Source organism: Tenrec ecaudatus, chromosome 16, assembly GCF_050624435.1.
Source record: "Tenrec ecaudatus isolate mTenEca1 chromosome 16, mTenEca1.hap1, whole genome shotgun sequence".
Taxonomy (NCBI): domain Eukaryota; kingdom Metazoa; phylum Chordata; class Mammalia; order Afrosoricida; family Tenrecidae; genus Tenrec; species Tenrec ecaudatus.
In genome coordinates this window covers 98,249,323-98,272,328 of record NC_134545.1, presented here as the reverse complement: position 1 = coordinate 98,272,328, position 23,006 = coordinate 98,249,323, and the positions used below count along the sequence as shown (strand labels likewise).

The window sequence follows — 23,006 nt, the reverse complement described above, 5'->3', positions numbered from 1 at the left end:
CAGCCCATCTGTAAGCCTCTCTCTTTATCTACGCCACTCCCCGCCTTTATTTTTTTCCGCCAAAGATGGCTCTGAAAGACAAAAATCACTTGTTTCCATCTGTGTTCTCAAGTGGGCTCCCCCCCGACACCCACCAACGTATGGCGTGAAAGGAATATTTAAAGGAGAGTCATGACAGTGCATCTGCTCTTGCCTGCTTCAGCGCAGACCCTTGCTGCCCCCTCCTCAGGAAAGCAGAAGTGCGTATACCTTAGGAACAGATAGTTGAAATCGTCTTCACTCACAGTAGACAAGAAGTCTTTGGTCTAACTGTCTCACAGAGGACTGCAGAAGCGGGCAGCTGGCCTCCCTAATTATTGAACTCAGTTTATGATTACCGGGTCACTGGTGTTGGCCTGGAGACCAGGATGGCTAAAATGGTCATGTAGGGTAAATAGTTGCCCACACAGTCATCTCTGGGGACTCTGAGGTGAGGTGACATGACAGTCACTGGTAAAGAGGTCTCCAGAAGTGGCATTTGGGTGCATAGCACATATGTAGTTATATTGTGGGGTTGGTGCCTTTTGAAAATGCCTTGGCCCTTCAGAGACCCTCCACAAGTCATACGGTAATTAGCAATATTACATATATGTATATAATAAATATGAAGAAACAGGAATTTTAAAATATATAAGCAAAGATGAACAATTTGGATTTTATCGGGATAGAATTCTAGATATTTAGTATTAAAAATAGAAAGACGAGGTTTTCGACTCCCGTGAAGAGCTAAAGCCTCAGAAGCCCCTGTCCCATAGTCTCTCTCAGTCAGAATGGGTTCCATGCTAGTGAGCTTCCATGAGGAGGCGGGGTGGGGAAGGGTGGACGGGGGATTGAGAGTATTAAAATGGAAAATTCTAAATATCTAGGACTAAAGCTTTTAATAACACCAAATGGAATTGTAGATTAAAAAAAATAATTTCACCTTCTTAAGGGAGAGACTGCTGGCCTCTGCTGGTGGAGTGACTGTCCAAGGGCCTGCATGTGGATGTATCCATCCTGTGGGGAGCAGGATGCCCATTGAATGCCCCATTGAATGCCCCATGGGCAGACGGAACCAGTGCTGGCAGCCCAATGCCAGCACTGGGAGCTCTATCCCAACTCTCTCATTTAAACCCGCAAAGTAGAGTGCTTCCCCACCCCCAACCCCTTTTCCCTTGTATAAATGGAGACACTGAGGTTTAAGGAGATTTTTTTTAAGCTCATATATTTCACCCAACCAGCAGAGCCAAGATTTGAACCAAATATTTTTATTTCAAAGCCAGCCTTTAACCCCACTCTACGAACCAGATGAGCTGTGTTGGCAGTCACCAGCAGCCACTCCCAGAGAGAGAGAGAGAGACCGAGACCGAGACCATTCGCTTACATAGAGACTGGCAGCCTCGGAGAGCCAGCACTTGCTAAGAGATGGGGTCAACACCATAGCCGTGAGATAGACAGGGGTCTTCAAAGAGCTGGTGAAGCGATGCCATTATCTTTTCATTCCATTTTTCTACAGACTTTGGAAAGCCCCTCCTATACTATGTAGTCATGCATGATGGTGTTTTATACCATCATTTCCGTATAGACAGGAAGCAAAGTAAGGTCACTGTAAGAAAATAGGCCAAGAAACATGTAGTTCAACCCAACGGCAAGATGCCTGTGAGCGGCAAATCCACACTGAAGATAGGAGCGTGGGAGATTCCCACGAGGCAAAAGCAAGCCGGGAAAGCAAGAGCAGGTTCGGGGTTTCCAGGGAGATCTCTGGCATCTCTTACCACTGATGGCCTGAAGGGGCACACAATGAACCCAGGTGGGCAGCCCAGGAGGCAGAGCAGCATCAGTAGAAACAGCAGAGTTGGACTTGCCCTCCAAAAACGGTCTGACTCTAGAAACCTGAAATACCCCACTTGAAATTAGAGCGCCCGGGGGCAGGGGCGTGGAACTGAGACGCTGCTGCAGGTCCAATTGGGGAGCCTCTCATCCAGCCTGGATCCCGAGAGTGCGAGTGAGGAAAGGAGTGCTCCCAAGAAGGCCTTCATGACTCTCCGGACCATTCTCTCCGACAACGGAGCAGGGAGGACGAGAGAATCTGGACATAGCCAAGGGCACACTTTGCTTTCTGGGGAGCTTTGCATCACGGCGTGGAGGCCACAGCATGTGTGCTTGCTGCCCTTCCAATACTCTCCCCGGCATGCCCCGGAGGAGGAGAACACGTACCAAGACCCTCCCCAGGGGCAGCGTCACAGGGAAAGCACAGTCTCCCAGAACCCCACCCTTGGCTAAACCGGGCATGAGTAAGGAGTGCGACCCCCAAAGCCCCAGCACTGTCTGCACAGTGTCCTACATGCCTGCTGACCACACGGGTTTTGTCTTAGCAACCACAGTCACTGCCGGCAGTCGACTCTCCCCGCCCCAGCGCAGTGAGTGAGGATGCTGTTGTTCTTTGGCAACGAGTGAGCCTCCAGGATGGAGTAGAATTGCCCCGTAGGGTTTCTCAGGCTGTTGTGTGCATGGGAGCAGACTGCCACCGAATGGGTTTGAACCAACAACCTCTTGGTTAGCAGCCAGTTCCTTAACCATTGTGCCACCAGCGTTCGTTCTTGCAGAAAGGAAGTGGCAATACGCACTTTCAACTGGCAGGCACTTCTGCTGTGCGCGCTCATTTCCTACTGCCTCCATCGTGTGTCCCAGCGCTGTGTTGATGGGAACCGAGTAGTCCTATTTGCCTTACAAAACAGCCAAAAATATAGTGCCCTGGTTAAGTGCCCAGTCCCTGGAGCTGGAGCGCCTGGCTCAGATGTGATTCTATTGCTTTCTGAGTGTATCACCCAGGGTACTCAGACTTTCATCAGTAATAACAACAGAGCCTACTTTGTAGAGCTATTGAGAAGATTAAATGGCATCATGCCTGAGAATTGTGTAGCACATTGTAGCCACATTTTCAGGGACTGCAATAATATTGTTGTCACAGTAATAGGCATTAGCAACTCTTAGTAGCAGATTGTAGATAACATTACAGAGAATGAGGATTTTAGAATGCAAGTGTGCTCTTGGTGGAACCTGTCATAGATCAAGAAGAGCCAGGGGATAATTTGTGATTCAAATTTGGGAAAAGTGAGTGTCAAGATTATACCCTTTCATCATACGATTCCATCTGTATATTGAGCACACCATCCTGGAAGCTAGGTTATAACAGAGAACAGCACAGCATCGGGATTGGAGGAAGACTCATTAACAATCTGTTATATGGTTATGTATGATGCTGTGATTCGCAAGGTCAGCAGTTCAAAACCACCAGCTAGCTCCATGGGAGGAAGGTGGGGCTTTCTACTCCCATAAGCAGTCTTGGTTAACACACAGGCCCAGGTCTACCCCATCCTAAGGGTCTCTCGCTATGAGTCGGCATCAACTTGATGGCAGTGAGTTTGGTTTCATGTCCATATGCGGATGACAATTTGGCTTACATGCTGAAAGTGAAGAAGACTCCAAACACTGGCTGGTGGGAAAAGATGGCCGCCTTCAGTGTGGACTACAGCTCAATGGGAAGAAAACCGGAACCCTCACCACCAAGCCAATGGACAACATCATGAAGAATCGAGAAGAGATGGACGTTGTCAAGGATTTCCTTTTACTTGGATCCGCACTCAATGCTCATGGGAGCAACAGTCGTGAAATCAAGCAGTGGGTTGCATTGGGGAGTGCTCTATTTAAAAATAAAAACAAGGTCTCAAAATGTTAAAACATCAGTGATAACACTCGGAGGACCAAACTGTGTCAGACTCAAGTCAGTGGCCTCGAACGCATGGGAAGGCTGGCCAATGACTAGGGAAGACGGGAGGAGAATGGGCGCGTTTGCATGATGGTGTTGGGAAGGGACAGTGCCTAGACCACGGGCTGTCAGAAGAACCACCCGGTCTGTCTAGAGGAAGGATAGCCAGTACGCGCCTCGGCAGCCTGAAGGACACAGCTTTACTTTCTCTGCACCTGAGGTCGGAAGGAACCTGTCTCTGGGGAAGACCTCGGCGATAAAGAAGACAGTCCTCCAAAAGATGGATCGACAGAGTGGTCCAGCATGGCCACCGCTGCGGAGCTGGTGTTGAACTGGCTGCATTGCACTCTTCCATAGAGGACCACTTCGTGTCAGGGCCGGCTTGATGGCCGTCCGTGGGCTCAGACATGGCCCCGGTTTTGAGGACGGCGCAGGACAGAGTGGTGGCATGCCTGATGCACGTGGAGTTTGCGATGAGTCAGACGGACTCCACGCAGAACAGCAGGAGCCGCAGCTTTTACCCGCGAGGTTTCCATCTGATAGTTTGACTTCAACTCGGGGATTTCCAAAAGTTTTTAGGAAAATGGAATTCAAAGGCGATAACATTTTTCCACGACAGTTTAGGAGCTCCTTTGTCTTAGACGTTGGCTGCTTGTAGCTGGCAAACTACCTGTGGTTAATAATTTTTTTCGCAGTAGACTGGTCACAGCTGTGGGGCGCGGGCCAGGCGGGTTTGCTTTGGGAGGTGAGCTACAGAGTCAAACACCCTTCTTGCCGATAGGTGGTTTTCTGGCCCATATTCAAGGTGCCGGATATCAGGAGAAAGGGTGATAGAAAGGAAAAGTTCCTGTCCTTCATGCATGTGTAACTACCAAGTATTCCCACCTGGAAATGGTTGCACAGAGATGAGGATGTTGACCAAGACTGTGCCTTTGGTTTTCTTTGCGAAACTTTCCAGAATATGCCAAGCAGCACTATGAGGCTGTGGATCCTACATTATCTACCCTACCAGTCTAAGTGACCCACAAGTACATCATATCTAAAGGTCTGACCTCTTCCACTGGCCCCAGCAGGCCACCTCTGGGTGCTGTGTGCGGGGAGGCGCAGAGCCACGTGCCTAACACGGTCAGCCGTCCAAGGACTGAGTGTTTGCTGACGGTGCCCCACCTCATTCGCACAGGTGTTCATCCCCGCTGGCCTGCGTGTTCTGTGGGGAGCAGTGGGTATTCACAGCATGGGGGGGGGGACCTCTGAGGACAGCGATCATGGCTAAAGGTACTGCGGGAGAGAGATGTGAGGTAAAGCAACCAACACATAGGTCATTATCAGCCTTATTCATGCAGGGAAAATAAGCAGGAGGCCACGCGAGAAAATGAGGGGAACCAAGTCTGGCCCAAAGGGGCAGGGAAATGCTCTCTGAGAAGATGACGGAGGAGGAGGAGGAGGAAAAGCAATCAAGTAAAACTGCCTGAGCACGCGAGGCAGAGGAACAGGCAGGGAAGCACGCCGTGTCCTGTGAGCGAGGGCGGCGGTAAGGCATGGAGGAGGAGCAGAAGGCTATGCAGGGTGGGCAGGGTGACCCGAAGCAGGACCCTGACAACCCAAGTGACATCCCTCAGCTGGCTCTCAGACTACTTCCTGTGTGCCGGCCATCAGGTGGCTCCTGACCCCCGGCCCGAGTGTGCAAAGTGTTCTTGCTCCCAAGGGTTTTCAGAGAGCGGGCCAGTCTTTCAAGAAGCCTCGGAGTGGGCTTGAACAGCCAACCTCTCAGATGACAGTCAAGCGCCTAACTGCTGTCCCCACCCAGGAAGCTGGGCCACTGGGTGCCAAGTGGATTTGAAGAGGGATCTGGTGTAGGGAGCCAAGGGCCGGGACCAGCGAGGGAGCCAAGGGCTGGGACCAGAGCTGTGGCAGTCTCAGGGATGGAGAGGAAGAGCCGGCTCTGGTGTGTTTTGGATGTAGAGCAGCGCCCTTGTAGGGAGGGTCCCGGGAGAAAGCCCCTCTGTGCCTCCCCTCTGCACACAGATCATGCCTTTCTGGCCAGGTGATCTTGTCCCCAAGCTTAGGGACCGCGGTCAGTCTGGGTGACCAGAAGACACAATGCTGAGGCCTGACCCGTCCTGGTTGTTTTGCAGCCGACAAGGACCTCCTCAGAGAGCATTTACTCGCGGCCCGGCTCCAGTGTCCCCGGCTCCCCGGGCCACACCATCTATGTGAGTACCTTCTTCCGTAAGCTCGTGGGTTAACGCAAGCCAAGCGGATCTCCCCCGAAACAAGCTCGTCCTGAGTGACTCCTCGTTCGGTGATGAGCCCTGATTTGCATCTTTGTAGAACCAGCCTTCACATCTGTCCATCACGGGCGTGGTCAGGTGGATGCCCGGTAGCAGGCGGCAGCACCATGTAAAGCTTATCAAGAATTCAGTTTTATATTTGGAGAGTAGCTATATGCGTTCCAATACTGATTCTGAGTGTTCTGCCACAAAGGTATTCGAATATTTACTTTATTAAATATGCAACCTTTGTAGCCACCTGGGAATGTTGTCCCCTCCCCCTTTCTCTACCATCTGTTGGAAGCTGTTTTTCTTCTGATAAATTTAGGAAAGTCTCTATAAGGTGTGCAGACTTCTCTCCTTGATGAATTCTCCTTAGACATCCCCCCACCGCCCCCTCGCTGCTTGGTCTCTTTTTGTGGAACATGATTCCCATGTGGCCTAAGCGATGTCTTTTTCTAAAGAGATGACCGTGCTAAGCAAAGAGTGCGGGTGTCCTTTGACTGTGAAGATCTTTATTCTTTCAGTAAGATGTACCAATCAGCTGACGAACATCCCCCACGCAGTGAGGCCCGAGCCCATGGTTCCTTCTGTTTCGCTCTGGCAGGCAAAAGTCGACAATGAAATCCTGGATTACAAGGACTTAGCAGCGATCCCCAAGGTCAAGGCAATTTATGATATTGAGCGTCCTGATCTCATTACCTACGAGCCTTTCTACACGTCGGGCTACGATGACAAGCAGGAGAGACAGAGCCTCGGAGAGGTATGCCCCCACCCAGCCCGCCGTCCCTCCAGCAAGCAGTCCTGCGGGTGGCCTGGGGCCAGGAGGTGGTCATAACTCCTGTCGCCAGAGCCTAGCTCTAGGCAAGCTGGGAAAGCAGACCAGCCTCCTGACATGTTCCTTGGGTGGATTCGGACACACAGCAGCCCCTGTGTGTCAGCCCAGAGCTGTGCACTGGCTGGGAGGCTTCCAAGAGTGGACTTTTCTTTCAGACATAATTGCCAGCCCTTTCTTCCAGGGCACCTCTGAATGGCCTCAAGCCTCCAGCCTACTGGAGGTTAGCGTCGAACATGTGCATATCCTGGGCTACCCCATATGCAGCTCTAAGCCCAATCACTTCCAAGGAGTCGATTCCAACTCATAGGGACCCTCTGTGGGGGTTTCTGAGGCTGTAGATAGTCATGGGGGCAGACAGCCTCATCTGCCTCCTGCCAAGCAGATGGTAGGTTTGAACCATCGACCTTGTGGCCAACACCCCAAAGCTTACCCAACAGCACCACCAGGCCTCCCTTGGTGGACAGCAGTGAAGGATGAACCTGCATCCATGCCTGGTTGTGGGAGGGCGGAGCCAACCTGCAGAAGAGGGAAGCTGACGGCCTCAGAGGAGACTCGCAGGAGAATAAACTTGGGGCAGGGTCTCCCAGAGGGTGTTGGGCATGGGCATACTTAGGAGAGACGTGTGAGAAATTGCTTCCTGAATGTTGAGAGCTTCATTTTTTCAGCATCTTCCCATCCTTAGCTAATGCAAGAAAAGAAACTATACAAAGAGGCAACTTAAGTTTTATCCTGCGCGAGCGCAGGTCTTCCTGAGAACTTGCCACAGAGCAGGGGCGTGATGTGCCTTTTCTGGTAGTGCCATCTAGTGGCCACTCATTGTAGCGGCGGCGTCTGAGGTTGCTCTCCATTGCAGATGATTTGATTGTTGAAGGGGGTGGGGGGGGGGTTCAGTTGCCAAGGAGCTCCAGAGAGTTTCTTAGGGGTCAAAGGGCAAGGAGAGTTTCCTGAACTAAGGTGCAAAAGGGCTGGTCTCAGAACTAATGGCCACGAATGCGTTCAGCGCTCAGTGCACACAAGCCAAGGGAAAGCAAGCTGTTTGATAATTCACTTTCCCCAGAAATGTCCTGGAAGTTGTATGTCAGGCAGCAAACCATAGACGTTCCCAAGAGCTTGGACTCTGAAGTTGAAATGTTCCGGGCTTGAAATGAGACAGTAGGACTGGACAACAGCTCCTTCTCTGTCACTTCAAGGTGACAATAAACTACCTCTCAGGCTTCAGAGAAGGGTTCAAAGAAACATTATGACTAAAATAAGATCTGGCATGTAACAAGCGCCCAACAAAGGTGCTGGCTGTTGTTGTGGTAATCACCACGTGTATCACAACTTGCAATGACCCGCTCGGGTTTTGTCTGTGGGCAGAATCCCATTGGAGGATACCCCTTGGGTCAAAGGTGACATGTGCTAGTAACTGATGAAAAGAGTTGCAAGCATTGCCGGTCCTACATCATCATCAGCATCCCTGGCAAGTCCCTGTCCTTCCCTGTGACTACTAGGTCAGGCTAGCTCCTGCGGGTCTCCCTTGTTCTCCCTGGCCATCTGCCTCACCGAATACGCTGTCCCTCTCAAGCAGCCGGCCACTCCTGCTGACATCGGCAAAACTTGGTAGACTGTTGTGAGCCATAAAGCATCGATTGGCGACTTTTCTGAAGCAGATCTCTAAATGACCTACTCAGTCTTAGACCGGAAGCTCGGCTGAAACCCATCCACGACGGGTGACCCTACTGGTATCTGAAATAGGGGTCACCTAGCTTCCAGAATCACAGCAACATGCAAGCCACTGTAAAATGACAACCGGATGGGTGGTGGATTTCATCCATCACAGCCACAGATGGTCATTTTAGACCCCTGGAGGAGAAACTTGTGTCCCAGGTCTGCGTGGTGGGGCTGGAACCCTGCTGTTGGAGCCGGGAGGACATGATCCCTGCCCTCAGGGAGCCTGGCTTTACCCAGCCAGGACGTCCTGGTGACAAGGGCTAGCTGACTCAGCAGTGACTCTTGAGTAACCTGGGTGTTTGGCATGGGGAATGTAGAGCGAGAAGGAAATGCCCGGCTGGTGGGGTGCTCTGGAAGGCTTTGCTTCCGTTTTGCATTTTAACAATAGCATTTGGTCTGTTCTTTCAGAAAGTGCTTGCTGAGCACCTAATAGATGCCTGGGCCCTCTCCAGCCACCCGGAGGGAGAGGTGGTGTTAGGGTGCCCTGAGACACTTCCGACTGATAGCTGCCCAAGGTCTGGCAGAATGAAACACCGCCCAGTCCTGCCTCATCCGCTATTCTTCTGTTTGAGCCCTTTGTTGCAGCCGCTGTGTCCATCCATCTTACAAGGAGGCCATCTGCCCTTCACTACCCCTCTGCTGTACCGACCATGATGTCCTCCAGGGACTGGTCTCTGCCAACAGGTCCAGAGGACAGGAGACGAAGTCTTGCCATCGTTGCCTCTCAGGAGCATGCTGGCTGTATGTCTTCCCAGATGTATCTGTTGGCTTTTTGGACAGTCCCCGGCATGTTCAGTGTTCCACCAGCCCCGGCGTTCGAAGGCATCGATTCCTCTTTGGCCTTACAGCATAGTCAATAAGTCAGGCACTTTCCAGCGTGCTATTGCCGTTTCAGCCAGTGGAAAGTGCTGTGAGGGAGAATGAGCAGAAGGCACTACAGGCCTGTGGTCACTGCTGAAGTCCCTCTGGGTGCAGATGCAGAGCATCGGACCGGAAGGCACTGCAGGCAGGGGGAGCAGCACATGCAAAGGTCCTGAGGCAAGGAGGCCTCCGCTGACTGGTGGTGCCTCCCAGCATTCCTGTGTGCCTGGAAGGATGGAAGCCAGTGGGGAAGCAGGGAGGTCGGCCAGGTGGCCAGGGAGATATGCCACGTGCCTCTATCACAGTCTTATTTCAGGCCTCAAACAATTTTCAGTGGTTATAATGCAGTACTGCTCACCAACCCTGCACTGGCCCCTCCAGCACACTGAGTGGGAAGATGCACACGGATCCCAGCTTGTGTGCTTGGAATCACGTCTCCAGGCGATTCTGATACACCATCCTAATGAAAGCCGGCCGTGCGCAGTGCACGTGGTGACTTTAAACTCTCTTTTCTTCTAGTCGCCGAGGACCCTGTCTCCTACTCCATCAGCAGAAGTAAGTGCCTTTTTCTTTTCTTGTTCTTTAAAAGAAATGACGCCAGGTGGCATTTGGGAGTTGCTTGGAACTGCCCTCACCTGGAATTTTCCCTAAAGAACAAAGCCCCAAAGAACCACAGAACCGTGTACAAGGCTAGGAGGTATATAAGATGTGATGACAGAAGTGGATTTTTTTTATGGGAATTTGGGAGACAGGGCCTTACATCAACCTGAGTCTGCATCTGTCGGGGGTTGTAACGTGTCTGCAGTGAACGAAGCTACTGGTCCCAGTGTGGGGCCCACTTCCCTCACCCCTAAGTGATCCAAATGGCCCATCATCTGAATCGACCAGCAGGGGGTGCAGTAGCACGTGCTCAGTGCTCTGGGCCATTCTCCCCACCCCCTGGAAAAGCCATTCTTCTGCACCAAGAATCAACAGTTTGCTTCAGATAGTCTTTGTAAAACTAGGCCGAGCCTAAGGACACCTGGGTAATTTCCGAGAGTGAAATCCCTGTAGGTCCCCACTGGGTTTCTGTGGCCTTCCTGCCGTAAGCACGCACGTCCATCATCGACCCAGTGTTTGGTGGAAGCACACCGTTTGGGGCCATGTGTTGTTGGGCTGCTCCTTCAGTTTTGTTTATTATTGCCTCCGACCTTGCGTTCACATCTCCCAAACTGTGTGGGCGTTGGGCTGCTAGCTGCAAGGCCAGTAGTTCAAAACTACCAGCCACTTGTGGGGAGAAAGATGAGGCATTCTACTCCTGTAAAGAATTAGAGTCTAGGGAACCCACAGGGACAGCTCCACCCTGTCCCAGAGGGTCGCTCTGAGCCAGAATCAACTCTGGCAGTGAGTATGGGTTGTTTGTTTGTCTGATAATTATTGCTCCCACGGTCTTTAATCTCTTGCATTATAGAAATGCTCTAGGAACATAGACGTCTAAAATGTAAAGCATTCATCTGTGTGCTGTTTCAGTATTTTAACTGGTGTGTGTGTGAGAGAGAGAGAGAGAGAGAGAGAGAGAGAATTACCCCCTAATCTATCCTTGTCTAGATGTGGACCTGAGATGCATAGTATTGAATGGCAGGTTCTAGTCCACTGAATTGATAGGCCACAGTTAGCGAATCCTCAATTTGCTGAGCATCTATTCTAAGTTCTTGCCTTCCTGAAGGGTGAGATTGTACATGTTTTAATAAGTTATCCCTTTGAACAACTGTTTTATGTGCCTGGACTGTGTTTCCCGAAGTGGGAGAAGAGGGATTTCAGGGGTGTCAGACCAGGGCCAGCTTGTTCTCCATCAGAGCTGTCAAGGTCACCAGATGACACGGGGCTTGGTCGTGGGAACAGGCGGTGAAGCATGCCCTGGCTGCACTCATCCCGCGGCCACACCGAGTCACTCACGGCCGTAGACGGGCCTTGCGGCTACCCTCACATCAGAAAAGGAAGGGAGTCTCTCGCAGTGTACATCCTGGTCATGGGGTGTGTACAGACACGCTGTAGCATTGACGAGCACAGTCAATAAATATCAACGTGCCCAGGGGAAGCCGTGCCTCTTTTTCCACCTCGCTGCCCATACTGGACTCGATCGGTTTAAAGTCCTAGAACCTCGTCGGTGCCAGCCCCGCAGGCTGTGGACAAGGAGCACTAGGGACGCTCATTTGCAGCCCTGCCTATGGAATCTGGCCCTAAAGAGTGCATGACCAGATAGCCCCCCCGCCCCCCGGCAAGGACAGCAGCTTGTGGGTGTGTTTTGTGCTCACACTGTCTCTGGTGTCGTTTGCAGGGCTACCCGGATGTTCGAGACCGGATAATCCACCGCTCCACCAGCCAGGGCTCCATCAGCTCCCCGGTGTACAGCCGCCACAGCTACACTCCCACCACGTCCCGCTCGCCCCAGCACTTCCACAGGCCTGGTAAGGGCAGCTGTCCCCACGAGCCACACGGTGGCACCGTCCGTGTCCTCCTGTGTGTCCCCGCTCCCTTCCCCATCCACATCCCCACCCCCAGCCCAGGGCCTATACTGAAAACTCTGGCTGCCAAATATGTCTACCTCTTTCCCAGGAAAAGAAAGAAAAAAACCCACCTAACTTAACTGGATGTTCAGCGGTCGTTTACGTTCTGTCTTGTCTTGAAGCAGCCTCCGCTGCTCCTCCTCCTGTTCAGTGTGATTTTTAAGCTTGTTACGTTCTGACAGTGAAGTGCTAGTGCCCTCCAGGGAGCTTTAGGTCCCTTTGTCTGTAGTGGGCTTAAAGAAAAGCTGACCTCCTTCCGCTTAAGATGAAGCTCTCCACGAGAGGAGAGTCTGATGTAACTTCCCAGGCCTGGAGGCATCATCTCTAACCCAGCGTCTGGTGACAGGTGGCCTAGGGCTGCTGCTGTCGCTGCCATTGAGTCGATTCTGACCCATAGTGGCCCGGTGTACAGCAGAAGGAAACATGCCCAGCCCTTTGCCGGAGCCTGCGGTGGTCGCCACGGGGTCAGTCCTCCTTGTCGACCCTTCCCTGGTGTGCCTGCCCCTCTGCTTGACGGAGCGTGAGGCCCTTCCTCCTCCAGGCACTGGCCTCTCCTGACAGCACGTCCACAGCGTGTGTGAGACGAAGCCAGCAAGGCATTGCAATAGAACCTACCTACTGGCCATGGGTCTCGGTTGGCCTTCCTGTACACAGAAACTGGCCCCAGCTGCCTTCAGTGGGAGGGGACTCGAGTTCCCAAGACAGGTGGCAGGTTTCCTGGGACACAGTCACAAAGGAAGATGGCGATTCTGTCGCCTGTGAGGATGTCAGTGTAAGCCACAGTGTGAGGAGAACAGACCCAGCTGCGGGATCTTAGAGCAAGACTAGCAGCAATGAAGTCAGAGGACAGGAGCACACTCTGAACAGGCTGCCTCTTCCCTCTGAAGGCCTAGATCGCAGGCCTGCAGAAGAGTCGGTCCTTACTACTCAGCCTCGTGATAGTGTATCGGTTTCGATGGGAGCCTAAATATTTGCTCAGTGTTCAACGGGTGCCTTAAGTCAGTGGTTCTCAACCTTCCCAATGCCGCGACCCTTTCATGCAGTTCCTCATGTTGTGGTGACCCCCCCAACCGTAAAATTATTGTTGTTGCTACTTCATCACTATCATTTTGCTACTGTTATGAATCGCCATGTAAATATCTGATAGGCAGGATGTATTTTCATTGTTACAAATTGAATACCAGCAGAGCATAGTGATTCATCACCAAGCAATATGTAATTGTATATTGTGAAATATTTATGTGCTTTCCGATGGTCTTAGGTGACCCCTGTGAAAGGGTCATTCAGCACCCCCAGGGGTCTCGACCCACAGGTTGAGAACCACTGCCTTAAGTGACCATGTTCTGAAAACACCTTTCTTTTCGTACATGATTATGATTGTTTAATTGATGCCCTCGGCCCTGGGTCCAGCAGGACCCTTGTTTGTTTGCGCTGTCCCTCTGCACGTGGGCTGAGGACACTGAGAGTCCAGGTGCACAGGGGCCAGGATGGCATGGGGGCACAGGGACAAGGTTGTTTCATGGACCCCGGAATATAGTGGCCAACTGGTCAGTCGGAGACTCTTCCTTCCCCCAAAAGGCCACGCCCTTAATGACCACTGCCCCGTCGGCATCTGCTCTGGCTGTGGTCCTATTTGCGGGAGTATTCCGAACATTCCCCGGGCTAAACAACCTCTCCACCCCTTTTCTCTCAGTACTGTTTCTGTGTGTCTCTCTCAAGGGTATGGTGGATTATGGGTCTGCCTGCTAACTGCACGGTCAGCAGTTTGAACCCACCAGCCATGCAATGGGAAAAAGATGAGGCTTTCTACATTTTAAAAATATTCCTAGCCTCAGAAACCCACAGGGGCAGTTCAACCCTGTCCTGACAGGGCTGCTCCCAGTCAGAATTGCCTCACTGACAGTGAGGGATTTGGGTCTTTTTTTTGAGTTTTACAAAGCTGGGGTTCTGATAATGGTAGTCTTTATTGTGCTTCTCCCCCCAAACCCCACGTTCTAGATCCCAGATGATGAATTCAGATCCCCGGGGTCTGTTCCTTTGAACACCCCAGTCCTCTGCTGCGATGGCTTGTTTCTAGACCCCCCTGTGCCACTGATTCTTGGGATTGGAAGTAGCTCACACTGCTCCCAGGGAACTTGAGCAGGCCCCTCCTCCACGGCACAGTAAACCACGCTTCCGGTGGGAGAAGCTGGCAGCTTAGGGAAGAGCCTGCCCCTCCCACAGAAGAGCCCCTCTCCCCAGGCTGGCCCTGGTGGTCAGTTTCTGCTCTGTCTTTCTGACAGTCTGTTGCATCTTCAACACAACTCCCCGGGTGGTCCTGGCCCTACAGGAGTTGGCAGTAGTCGGAGCCAGAATGTTCCAGAACTGGCTCCTGCTCCCCAAAGCCATGTCCTCTCAGAGAGTGGACCTGTGCTGACCTGAACTGATTTGCCAATGTGCCGCCTCCTTCCACCAACCCTCAGCCTCCCGCATCCTTCCCGCCTCTCCTTCCTCCTTCCTGGACTCCTCCTCACTAACGTCCTTTATTATAACCCCCCCTGCATCCGCCCACCCAGTGTTAATGTCTGTTCTTCTTTTCTGTCGGCCCCACCCGCCCCCCTGCTGCGCAGAGCTGCTGTCTCCTGGTGTGCAGAGGTGGTCCTACCTTCGCACCAGCAGCGTCAGCTCCACCCACAGCGACTCCCGCCCCAACTCCCCCTTCCGACACCACTTCATTCCCTATGTCAAAGGTAAGGAGGCAGGCTCCCAGGCAGCACTCCCCCCCACCTGCACGCCCAGCCTGCGTTGGGCGTTATTAGCACCCGGGTGGCTAATAAGGTGTGCCTGCAAGAGCTTCTGACCTCTGAGCATGCCTGCCACGCGTGCCATGACCTTGCCCAGCGGTGCCTTAGACCTGGCATGGCACCTTTCCTGAGGAGCCACATGCCACCTCTACAGGCTCTCGGTGAAGAACCAGGAAGGCCAACTGAGCTATGACGTGCCACCTACCGCTTAGCGGGGGCAATGCCTGTCGCTGTGTGTTTGGGATCTGTGACCTGGCTCGGCAAACACAACAGCCTTGAAGGACACACATCCCCCAGCTGTCCCGACAGCACTCAGTCACTTAACCACACACGTGCCTGGGCCCTGCAGAGGCGCGTGGAACCATCCGTCTCTGGACTCACTTGAATGTGTCTCTGGGAGCCAGTTGTTCCGGGTCGTCTTTGGATGAGTCCTGATGTCTGGTCCATGGTTCCGTTGTGGGCTGGGAGATTAGCCGGCCTCACAGTTCATCCTGTCCCTTTCTGCCTCCCTCCGTGTTTTCCTCATGCTGTTGCCTTGCTGTGGCTGCACCCCCTCCAGGACTCTGTCCCCTCTGGGTGCCGGTGGCATCGTGGTGATGCATTGGGTTGCTAACTGCAAGGTCAGCCGTTCAAAGCCACAGGCCTCTCCCCGTGAGAAAGACGAGGCTTTCTGCTTCTCATAAAAGGGGGGGGGGGTGTTGTCCCCTGTCCTGCAGGGCCGCATCGGCTCAATGGCAGTGTGTGAGTTTTCCAGGCACTGAGGGCCCCGGGAGCCCTGAAGAGTTTGTGAGATGTGATGCCCCAGAAGGATGCTCACATTGTCTGACCTTCCTTTGCACCAGCTTAACCCATAAAACCTCCACAGAGGGGACAGAAAGAACGCGGGCACACAGGCGCTGCCCGGGCTCTTCACCCCGTCCCCGGGGCTCCAGCCAGGGGCTCCAGCCACTCCCCGGCCTCACGGCGCTAGCCTGCATGGGGTTCGCCTTCCCCAAGCCTTCGCCGGCCAGCTAGCCAAGCGATGCTCTTCTTGACACTTGGACTTCGGAGCCACGGAGCCCTAAAATATTATTAATAATAGTACACGCATAGCTCTTAATCAGTAGGTGGTTCACAAGTCTCCATGTCAGTGTTTCCCTGTACTACAAAGGCAGTGTTGCTGGCGTGCTTGTGGACGACACTCCCTTTGCCTCCAAGAGGCTGACCTTTTTCAGTAGGGGAGGCACTTTCTGAAACTCTCGAGGGATGAGTGACAATTACCTAGTCCCGAGGACGAGACGGACAGGTTACTGTTGGCTGGTATTTAGGGCAGACGCGCTTTGACAGTGTCTCGGTTACGAGAGGGTTCTCCAGAGACCCTTCATAAAATCCCCAAGATGTGTTCGCCGAAACTTCACAGGCACATTTTACAAGGTTTTTTGGGGGTTTTTTTGGTGGGGGGAGGCGTAGAATTCACATACAAGTCATATTAAGAAGCGTGATATAATCACCACCACAATCGGTTTTAGATCATTTTCTCCTGGTTTGTATGTGTTGTCATTCGCTCCCCGTTTCCCCCAACCTCCCCTGTCATGCCCCCAAGACACCATTAATCCAGTTCCTGTCTCTAGAGATGCTCCCCTCCTGGGTTTCATATACAGAAAAACATGTCCCCAAACAAAAACAACAACACCCCACCCCGCCCACCCCAGCAACAACGATACCAGAGTAAGACGGAGAAAAAACCTCAACTGGAAAGAAAGTAGCAAACGCTGAAGACAATGGGCCAGCCGGTCAGTTTTAAAGAGACTTGACTGTAGATGCCCTTGGCCAAATGAAGGCTGTGTCTACCTGTCTATGTGCTTCTCTCTGACACGCGGGGAATACACATCCGTTCTCCGTGTGCGTCCCATTCAGAAGACCTCCTATCGCAGAGTGAAACATGCCCCGTGCCCGCGAACTGACGCAGAATTTGTCCAAATACGGTGGGAGAGCATATTCCTCACGGTCCCTGGGTCCCTGTGCCTTCTGGATTTGAGTAGGATCCCCGTCACGTGCTGGCTGTGAGGCCTCCAGGAGCATCACCCCCGCCATCTGTGAGCTGGGAAGCATGGGACCCGTCACCTCCCAGGTGACAAGCGACGTGGAGTGCCGGGTGTGTGATGAGCACACCCAGACGCCCACCCCGATGTCCATCTCGTCGTGAGCACCCCTGCTCCCGCAGCAGTGCTGGGCCCATCGTTCCATCCGCTCTGCAGGGCAGCTCCGAGAAGAAAGCGTTGAGACTGGAAGAAGTATCAGGGCCCGGCCTCACTCTGAAGAGCCACGTGATGGCCCCTCTCCCGCTCTCCTCCTACGGATGGACGGGTGCCTGCTGCCTGTGTGTGTTAAAGAGGGTGCACACGTCAGGCCCAAGAAAGAAGGTGTGGAAGAGCACACTCATAGGTTTTCAATCAGTTGAAGGCTCCCCCCGCCCCACACCCAGGAGAATTTGTACAACAATGGCTAAATGTTGAATTTCCAAGGAGGTTACTTCTTAGTTGTTGTAGAAATTAAAACAACAGACACATGACCATTGACCTTACACACACACAAGGGAACACATGAGCATTTGGGAAACATACCTCATACCTGTAACATGGGGCCCTTTTCCCGGGGTGTCCTGGCCCTTCCTGTGAATGTTTGTTTCCTTGTATCCTGGGGCCTTGGGGGTATTATTTTTAAAACGAGTGACAGCTGAGGAGCTTGGGGACCTCGTGTAGGAGGTCCCTCTCAGGGGTGTATGTAACTGAGCCATGGGGCCTAGACACTCGGACAGCCAGGGGCCCGGCCTTGCAGTGCCCACTGCCACCTCCTGGTCCTTATTTCGGATGCATGCCTTCCCCGGCCCCTCGGCTCATTGAAGGGGGGGTGCCTGCATGGGTGCCAGACGGGCCTGTGCCCCAGGGCTGTGTGCTGGTGTCCCTGCTTCTCCGTCCACGTCCTGTTCCGTCCCCCGTCTCTGTGTCTTTCTGTCCTCCGTTCCGTGTCAGAACGTCCTTGTTGGACCATTTGGCCGAGAGCATGCCTCCAGAGTTGAAAAATGGTTTCCCTTTGGTTTTGGCCTTTGTGCAGTGGTGACTGAGTTTCTGTTCCTTCCCGTTTGAAATACTGTTCGGCATTGATTCTGTGTCCGTGAAGCTTCCATTAGACTTGGAAGCAGGAGGTCCGCACATTTAAGTTTCTCTGAGTGAAGTCTTTCTCTCCTCTGCCACAGGGAAGAGGATGCTATGAGGCAAATACATATTTGCTATTTTCTTTAAGGAACCCTATAGCGGATTATGCTTTGGGGTGGCTAACCACCAGGACAACGGTTCAAGCCCACCAGCCACTCCATGGGAGAAAGATGAGGCTTTCTGCTCCTGTAAAGATTTAGGAAACTCAAGGGAACTGGCCCATCGAGTCTCTGTGAGTCAGAACTGACTCAATGACAGTGAGGATATGTTGTTTAAAGGAAATCATAACTCCGATTGAAGTTTTAGACAACAAGCTGCCCATCTTGAAACTGTCACAAATTATCGATGTTGCCAATATCAAGGTCCCCCTGAGGTCTTCATTTATGTATGGGAACGTGAAGACTTAGAGCTCAGCAGGCTCAGCAGGTCCCCACACAGCTGCGTGCGCCTCCTCTTCCACGCTGCATCCTGGGATGACTCACTTAGGCTCAAGCAGAAGGAGATTGAGGGCAAAGCCCCTGAAGATCCTGTGACAGCACGTGAGTGATTGCCCAGAAATTAAATAAAAGTAAGAATCTTATCAGCTTGATAGGGAAGGAGTTAAGAGTGGAGACAAAGAAATGGAAATGTAGAAAAAGAAATAGAAGTGTAAAGATGAATATTCCGGCAGATTGTTGCCATGAGAACAGAGATCCCTAACATCTTACCTTGGCCCAATTTGAGGACTGAATTACAAGAACAAAATGACTGCATATGGGAGGTGCATATCTACTATGACATGCCATATACGGTGCTGTATTATTTTAAAACAATGGCTTACTCGGTTCTGATAGATGATGGTGATGGTGTTGGTGGTAGCTTCTCTACATGCTATTTCATCCAATACCCCATAGATTGCTTTGTGTAGTGGACTCAGTGCGCGCGTGTGCACGCGTGCGTGCACGCACACACACACACACACACACTCCAAAAGAACCCCTTTAGGATCTTCACCCATTATTTTCTAGCAGACTGGAGTTGAAAGGTATTTTTGTTTTGTTTTGTTTTTTTTACTTACTGGAGAGGATGTTAAAGTTAGAGAACATGAGCCTTGTTGGCCCTGTGGGTCGGGTGTTGGACTGCTAACAGGAAGGTCGGCAGTTCAAACCCACCAGCTGTTCCTCGGGAGAGAGATGAGGCTTTGAGCGCCCATAAAGATTTGTAGTCTCCGAAACCCTATATAGAGGGGGTCACTGTGGATCGGTGACTCCGTAGCAGTGGGTTTTAGTTGGAAAAGGGGAAGAAGCTTTTGAGAATATTCAATGATTCTTCTTTCTACAAATCCTTGGGAGCATTGTCACCAGGCAGCCTAACATGAAGGAAGCCAGCAGAGGCTCCATCGATCTTTTGAGAGTAGCCCGCAAGAAGGACGTAGGTTTTCAGTTTTCTTGTGTGACTGGGAGTGGTGCCTACAGGTTAAGAAATTCTCCATCAGTGAGAGACTTGAACCAGAACCATTGAAGACCACACGACTCAGATGGGAGAATTATGAAGCAGGGGCTCTATTGTGATTCTGTCATGCGACTGGCACCTGGCTTCTGTCACTCCAAGATCTGAGACAGACGATGCCGTGTCCTGTGTTGGTGCTGGAGGAATTGGACCGGGGAGTTGCTGGAAGCCTCACTGGTTGACTTGTTTCAGTCCGGCACTCACAGCTGTTTCTTAAACACACCTTCTCATCTAGGCCCTGTGCCAAGTCCAGGCAGCACAGCGAAGAATGCAGTCTCCTTCTGTAAGCCATCTTCCTTCGCTTGTGCCTCTACCTGTGTTTTATATGCTGGTTTTGTCTGGCATAAGCTAAGTATTTGTCTTTAGAAGAGTGGTTAAACAGGAGATCTCGTCTTTAAATCAACAGTTTGAAGTAGGACATCATAGTTTTCAGAAGGCATCTCTAGCTGAGGAGCCCTGGTGGCAGAGTGGCTTATGAGTTAGTCTGTTACACATACCCACCAGGTTAGCAGTTTGAACTTACCAGCAGCTCCCAGGGAGGAAGATGAGGCTCTCGGTTGCCCTAAGGAGTCGCAGCCTTGGAAACCCACATGGGAAGTTCTAGTCTGCCCCATAGGGCCCCGGTGTATGCCTGAGACTAGCTGTCTGCTCAGACGTGAAGCAGGAGGACATTTGGGCGGGAGCTGATCTTGTTGTGCGGAAGGTCCTGGCTGTCCCTGCAGTTCTGCTGGGGACAGGGTGCTGGTGGCTCTGAGGGCTTTTGTTGTCAAGCCCCGGCTCTCCTGGCCAGCCTCCTCCCGATTATCTTCTCCACGTACCACATAGTATAGTCCATCCACAGCGGCCTGTCCAGCTGCCCCTGTACACCAAGGCCCTGCCATCCCTCATTTCTAGTGATTCTCCACACCACTGCCTTCTGGCTCCCAGCCACCCCAAAGTACAGAATAGAACTGCTCCGGAGGGTGTGTGAGACTGCACATCTTTACAGAAGCAATCCGCCTCCTCTTTCTCCTAAGGAGCAGCTGGTGGGTTTGAACTGCCAATCTGGTGCTTAGCAGTCGAGTGTTTAACCCACTGCACTGCCAGGACTCCCTCACGATTCTCCATCCCTGGAAATACCGCCTTCCACCGCCTCTCTGCCCACCGACTGACCTGGCAAGCGTGTTCCTTCATGTCCGACACAAGGCTCCAGCTCCTCGGGGGCTCTCCTGCAGAATGAATTGCTCCTTCCTCCAAACTGCCCAGCATTTCTCGTGTACCTCCTCATAACCAGTCACACGGCAGGCTGGTTGATTTCCTACCGTCAGTCTCCTTAGGTGGACTCTGCCCCCTCATCCGCTCGCCCTCCACAGCAGTTCAGTGCCCGGCCTGCTGGCTGTGCAGGGAAAGTGTCCTTGACTGAGCTGTGTTGGGACCTGGTGGGACTTCATTTCTAAGAGCGCAATGGAGAGACATCGAAGTGGTTCTGCCCTGTGTATTTCAAAGTAAGGAAATCAGAAACACACTGCACCAAAGCCGTTTTGGATTACTTGGGGCAAGGACTGGGGCCTCCACCCTGCCCCGAGCCCCCCAGACTCCCGGACTTAGCCTTCCCTCCTAAGAAGTGCAGTCCAATCCTGAAGGGATTGCATTGGGTTTGCCTAGCCCACCCCTTTGCTTGCGGTGATTTAACCCTTTGACAGCCGATCCTGAAGCATTAGCAGGTGACTTTCCATGCGTATTATGATGCTTCCCATCTGATTGGTTTGCTGCTAGCGCACAGCCCCCAACCGCATGCCATTGGAATGTCCCATCTGACCCGCTCCTGCTTCTAACCTGGTTCCACCTGACCACCAGTCTCTCTGGGAAGCTCACCCCCTGTCACCTCTGTGAGCCACCACAGGATGAATGGAATGTTTGTTTCTTTCTCTGGATTCTCCTTGCCAGCCAGGCTCCTCCTCCTCCGGTGCGTGGTGGTTTGGGGTTCTGACTGTGCTTGCCTCGCCCCTCTGTCCTGCTCCCCCTCTCTCATTTTGTTTTCTCCGTTCTTCTCCTTGGAGGCAATGAGCCGCCCAGCGGCCGGAACTCCCCTCTCCCTTACCGGCCAGACAGCCGCCCTCTAACGCCAACGTGCGCTCAGGCCCCTAAACATTTCCATGTTCCAGGTAGGAGCTGACACAGGCCGTGTCTTGGTGTCCTGTCACAGTGTAATATGTAGCCCTTGTCACCCCTGTCTCGTCTCCATCTCTCATGCTCTTCTGGGTCGGGGTGCACCTCGTTGACCCTAAATTGCAGGATCTGACCCGGAGGGGCCTTTCCAAAGAGCTTTGTCTGTGAAAAGCCAGGATCACATGGAAAGTTTAAACTTTCTGGTGTTCACTTTGGGAAGGGAGTGGGAGGTGGGGGTGGCGGGGCAGGAGGCAAAAGAATGGGGGTTGAGTTGCCCTGTGTACCCTAAATTTCCCATTCGACACCCTCATGCATCTCAGGCCCCACAGTGGTGCCACGCTGGCTTTCTGCTGTGGTCCTCTCTCTGTGAAGCTCCGACCACAGTGTGGCCTGAGCGCCTCTCCTGGGCTGCCTGCTCCCAGGGAGATGTAGCAGCAGTGGGTCAATTGGGCCAGTCCTCCTGCAGTGTGCCTCTGATTCACCAGCTGCCCGGCCCCCAAAGGTATCTTGCAATTTAGGCTCTGTGTCGCCAAGCTTCACAACTGTAGTCACGTAGTTGCGAGCATTTGCTGTCCCACAGCAAGAGCACTTGCTCACGGGGAACTGGAAAAAAACCCAAACCCCATCCACGCCTTAATGTCTCCGGTTCGCTCCACGTGTGGAAGCTGAGTAAGTCCCCGGGGGGGGGGGGTCACGATCCTGTTTTCCTGTTAGAAACACATTGTTTGGCATCTTTGAGCTTCTGAACATGGTGCAGTCAATCACCCATTCTGTTCGTGTCGGTATACATGTTTGAAAACAATGGGTTTTACCTCCATTTTCTTTGATTTTTGTGTTCTTAATGTAGCCTAAAGAAGCCAAGGGAAGCTCAATGACTTTCCTCCCTGCTTTGGAACTGCCTTGACTATTTTTAAAACAACAGCAACAAAGGTTTCGCTGAACCTTGCAAACATCACTGTTTTGTATTTGTGGGGTGGTTTTGTTATGTTTCCTACCTTCCCCCATACACCTGACCGTCAGTCCCCACCGCACATGGTCTCTGGATGGGGGGCCAGAGCCTCTTGAAGTGCCCTGAGTCTTTGAAGTACATGGGGACATAGTCCAATTGGGTGGAGGGAGAGTCTGTGAATATGATTTAGCATCTCCTTTTCTTTCTAGTCTGCTTTTTATTTTCTCTTAATTTGGCCTGCACAAATTAGGATTTTGGGGGTCATCTCGCCTGCGTATCGGGCTAGCCTGCGCATGAAAAAACAAGTGTTTAAAACAATGCACTCTCCATTTTACTACAGTGCTTTCCACCACTCCCACCCCATGAATTGCGAACTAAATTGAAGCCCTGGCAGTTGCCTACCAAGGGTTCAATTTCTAGACAGTAGTG

General features: G+C 52.3%; 1 protein-coding gene across 1 annotated transcript in view; it reads left to right on the top strand.

The window, feature by feature from the left end:
- ABLIM1 (actin binding LIM protein 1) overlaps window positions 1-23,006 on the top strand; it is a 232,406-nt gene that overhangs the window by 188,931 nt on the left and 20,469 nt on the right. Inside the window, exons 9-13 of the mRNA XM_075534800.1 lie at window positions 5,923-6,000; window positions 6,665-6,820; window positions 9,989-10,024; window positions 11,787-11,916; window positions 21,520-21,624. Coding sequence (XP_075390915.1) covers window positions 5,923-6,000; window positions 6,665-6,820; window positions 9,989-10,024; window positions 11,787-11,916; window positions 21,520-21,624 — 505 coding nt within the window. The remainder of the gene's footprint in view (window positions 1-5,922; window positions 6,001-6,664; window positions 6,821-9,988; window positions 10,025-11,786; window positions 11,917-21,519; window positions 21,625-23,006) is intronic.